The sequence below is a fragment of the Eumetopias jubatus genome, unplaced genomic scaffold, assembly GCF_037043125.1.
Source record: "Eumetopias jubatus isolate StellerSeaLion01/CBP00866 unplaced genomic scaffold, mEumJub1_p1.0 scaffold_5, whole genome shotgun sequence".
Classification (NCBI taxonomy): domain Eukaryota; kingdom Metazoa; phylum Chordata; class Mammalia; order Carnivora; family Otariidae; genus Eumetopias; species Eumetopias jubatus.
The window spans coordinates 4372068-4373459 of NW_028274811.1; the positions used below are offsets into that span (position 1 = coordinate 4372068).

General features: G+C 42.0%; 1 protein-coding gene across 1 annotated transcript; it reads left to right on the forward strand.

Annotated features, from left to right (window-relative positions):
* The first annotated feature begins 200 nt into the window (after positions 1-200).
* Positions 201-1124, forward strand: OR13G1 (olfactory receptor family 13 subfamily G member 1). Its single transcript, XM_028094992.1, has one exon. The coding sequence runs from the start codon at positions 201-203 to the stop codon at positions 1122-1124; it is 924 nt and encodes a 307-aa protein (XP_027950793.1).
* The last annotated feature ends 268 nt before the right edge of the window (positions 1125-1392 follow it).

A 1392-nucleotide genomic window follows, 5' to 3' on the forward strand; every position in this document is an offset into this window, starting at 1 on the left:
TATATCCATCTGGAGAATAGAGGATATTGCCTGGAAGACAGAACTCCACCAAAAGGGAATTCTTGCTACAAAGTTGTATCACACCAACACACAAATCACTAAATTCATACACACACACACATACACATCTCCTAATAAAACATCCAGATCATTTTAATTCCCAGTTGCTCATGCTCTGCAATGTCTGTCATCAAAGCAGGATGAATAACAGCATCGTAACTGAGTTTATGATTCTGGGCCTCACCCAAAAGCCTGAACTGCAGAGAATTCTCTTCATTGTCTTTCTTTTCATGTACCTTGTGGCCTTTCTTGGCAATGCACTGATTGTCATTGCCATAATCTATAACTCCACCTTGCATACACCCATGTATGTTTTCCTTCTGGCACTGGCTATTGTGGACATCATCTGCACAACAAGCATTATACCAAAGATGCTGGGGACTATGCTAACATCAGGAAGGAGTATTTCCTACGGAAGCTGCATGTCCCAGCTCTTCTTCTTCACGTGGTCCCTGGGGGCTGAGATGGTTCTCTTCACCACAATGGCCTATGACCGCTATGTGGCCATCTGTTTCCCTCTTCGCTACAGGACTATTATGAACGACCATATGTGTTTAGCCTTGCTTAGCATTACCATGGTGATTGCAGTAACCAATTCCTGGGTTCACACTGGTCTCATCCTGAGGCTGACCTTCTGTGGGCCAAACACCATTGACCATTTCTTCTGTGAGATACCTCCACTGCTGTCCTTGTCCTGCAGCCCTGTTAGAATCAATGAGGTGATGGTATATGTTGCTGATATTACCCTGGGCATAGGTGACTTCACACTCACCTGCATCTCCTATGGTTTTATCATTGCTGCCATTCTCCGCATCCACACAGCAGAAGGCAAGAGGAAGGCTTTCTCAACATGCTCATCCCACCTCATAGTCGTGTCCCTTTACTACTCCCCTGTAATCTACACCTATATCCGCCCTGCTTCTGGCTACTCATTTGAAAGGGACAAGGTGATAGCTGCACTCTATACTCTTGTGACCCCAATATTAAACCCGGTTGTGTATAGTTTCCGAAACAAGGAGATGCAGACAGGGATTCAGAAAGTCTTCACATTTCTGAAATCTTAGTGTTTTCAAAAGGGATTGTCAGCTCTGTACTCCAGAATCATCTCTTAAAACATCTCAGATTTTACTGATCATTTATAGATATTTCCTTCCCAAATTTCCATATTCCTTCTTAAGAGCAGCAATGTTTCATTCCACTATGAATCACCATCTTAGCTCCTGATTTCTAAAATGTACTTACTTTCTTACCATTTCACTACTGATTTATAATTATCAGTTCACATATTTTTAAAATACTTTCATGAAAACTTTCACAACTAATCACAGTAAA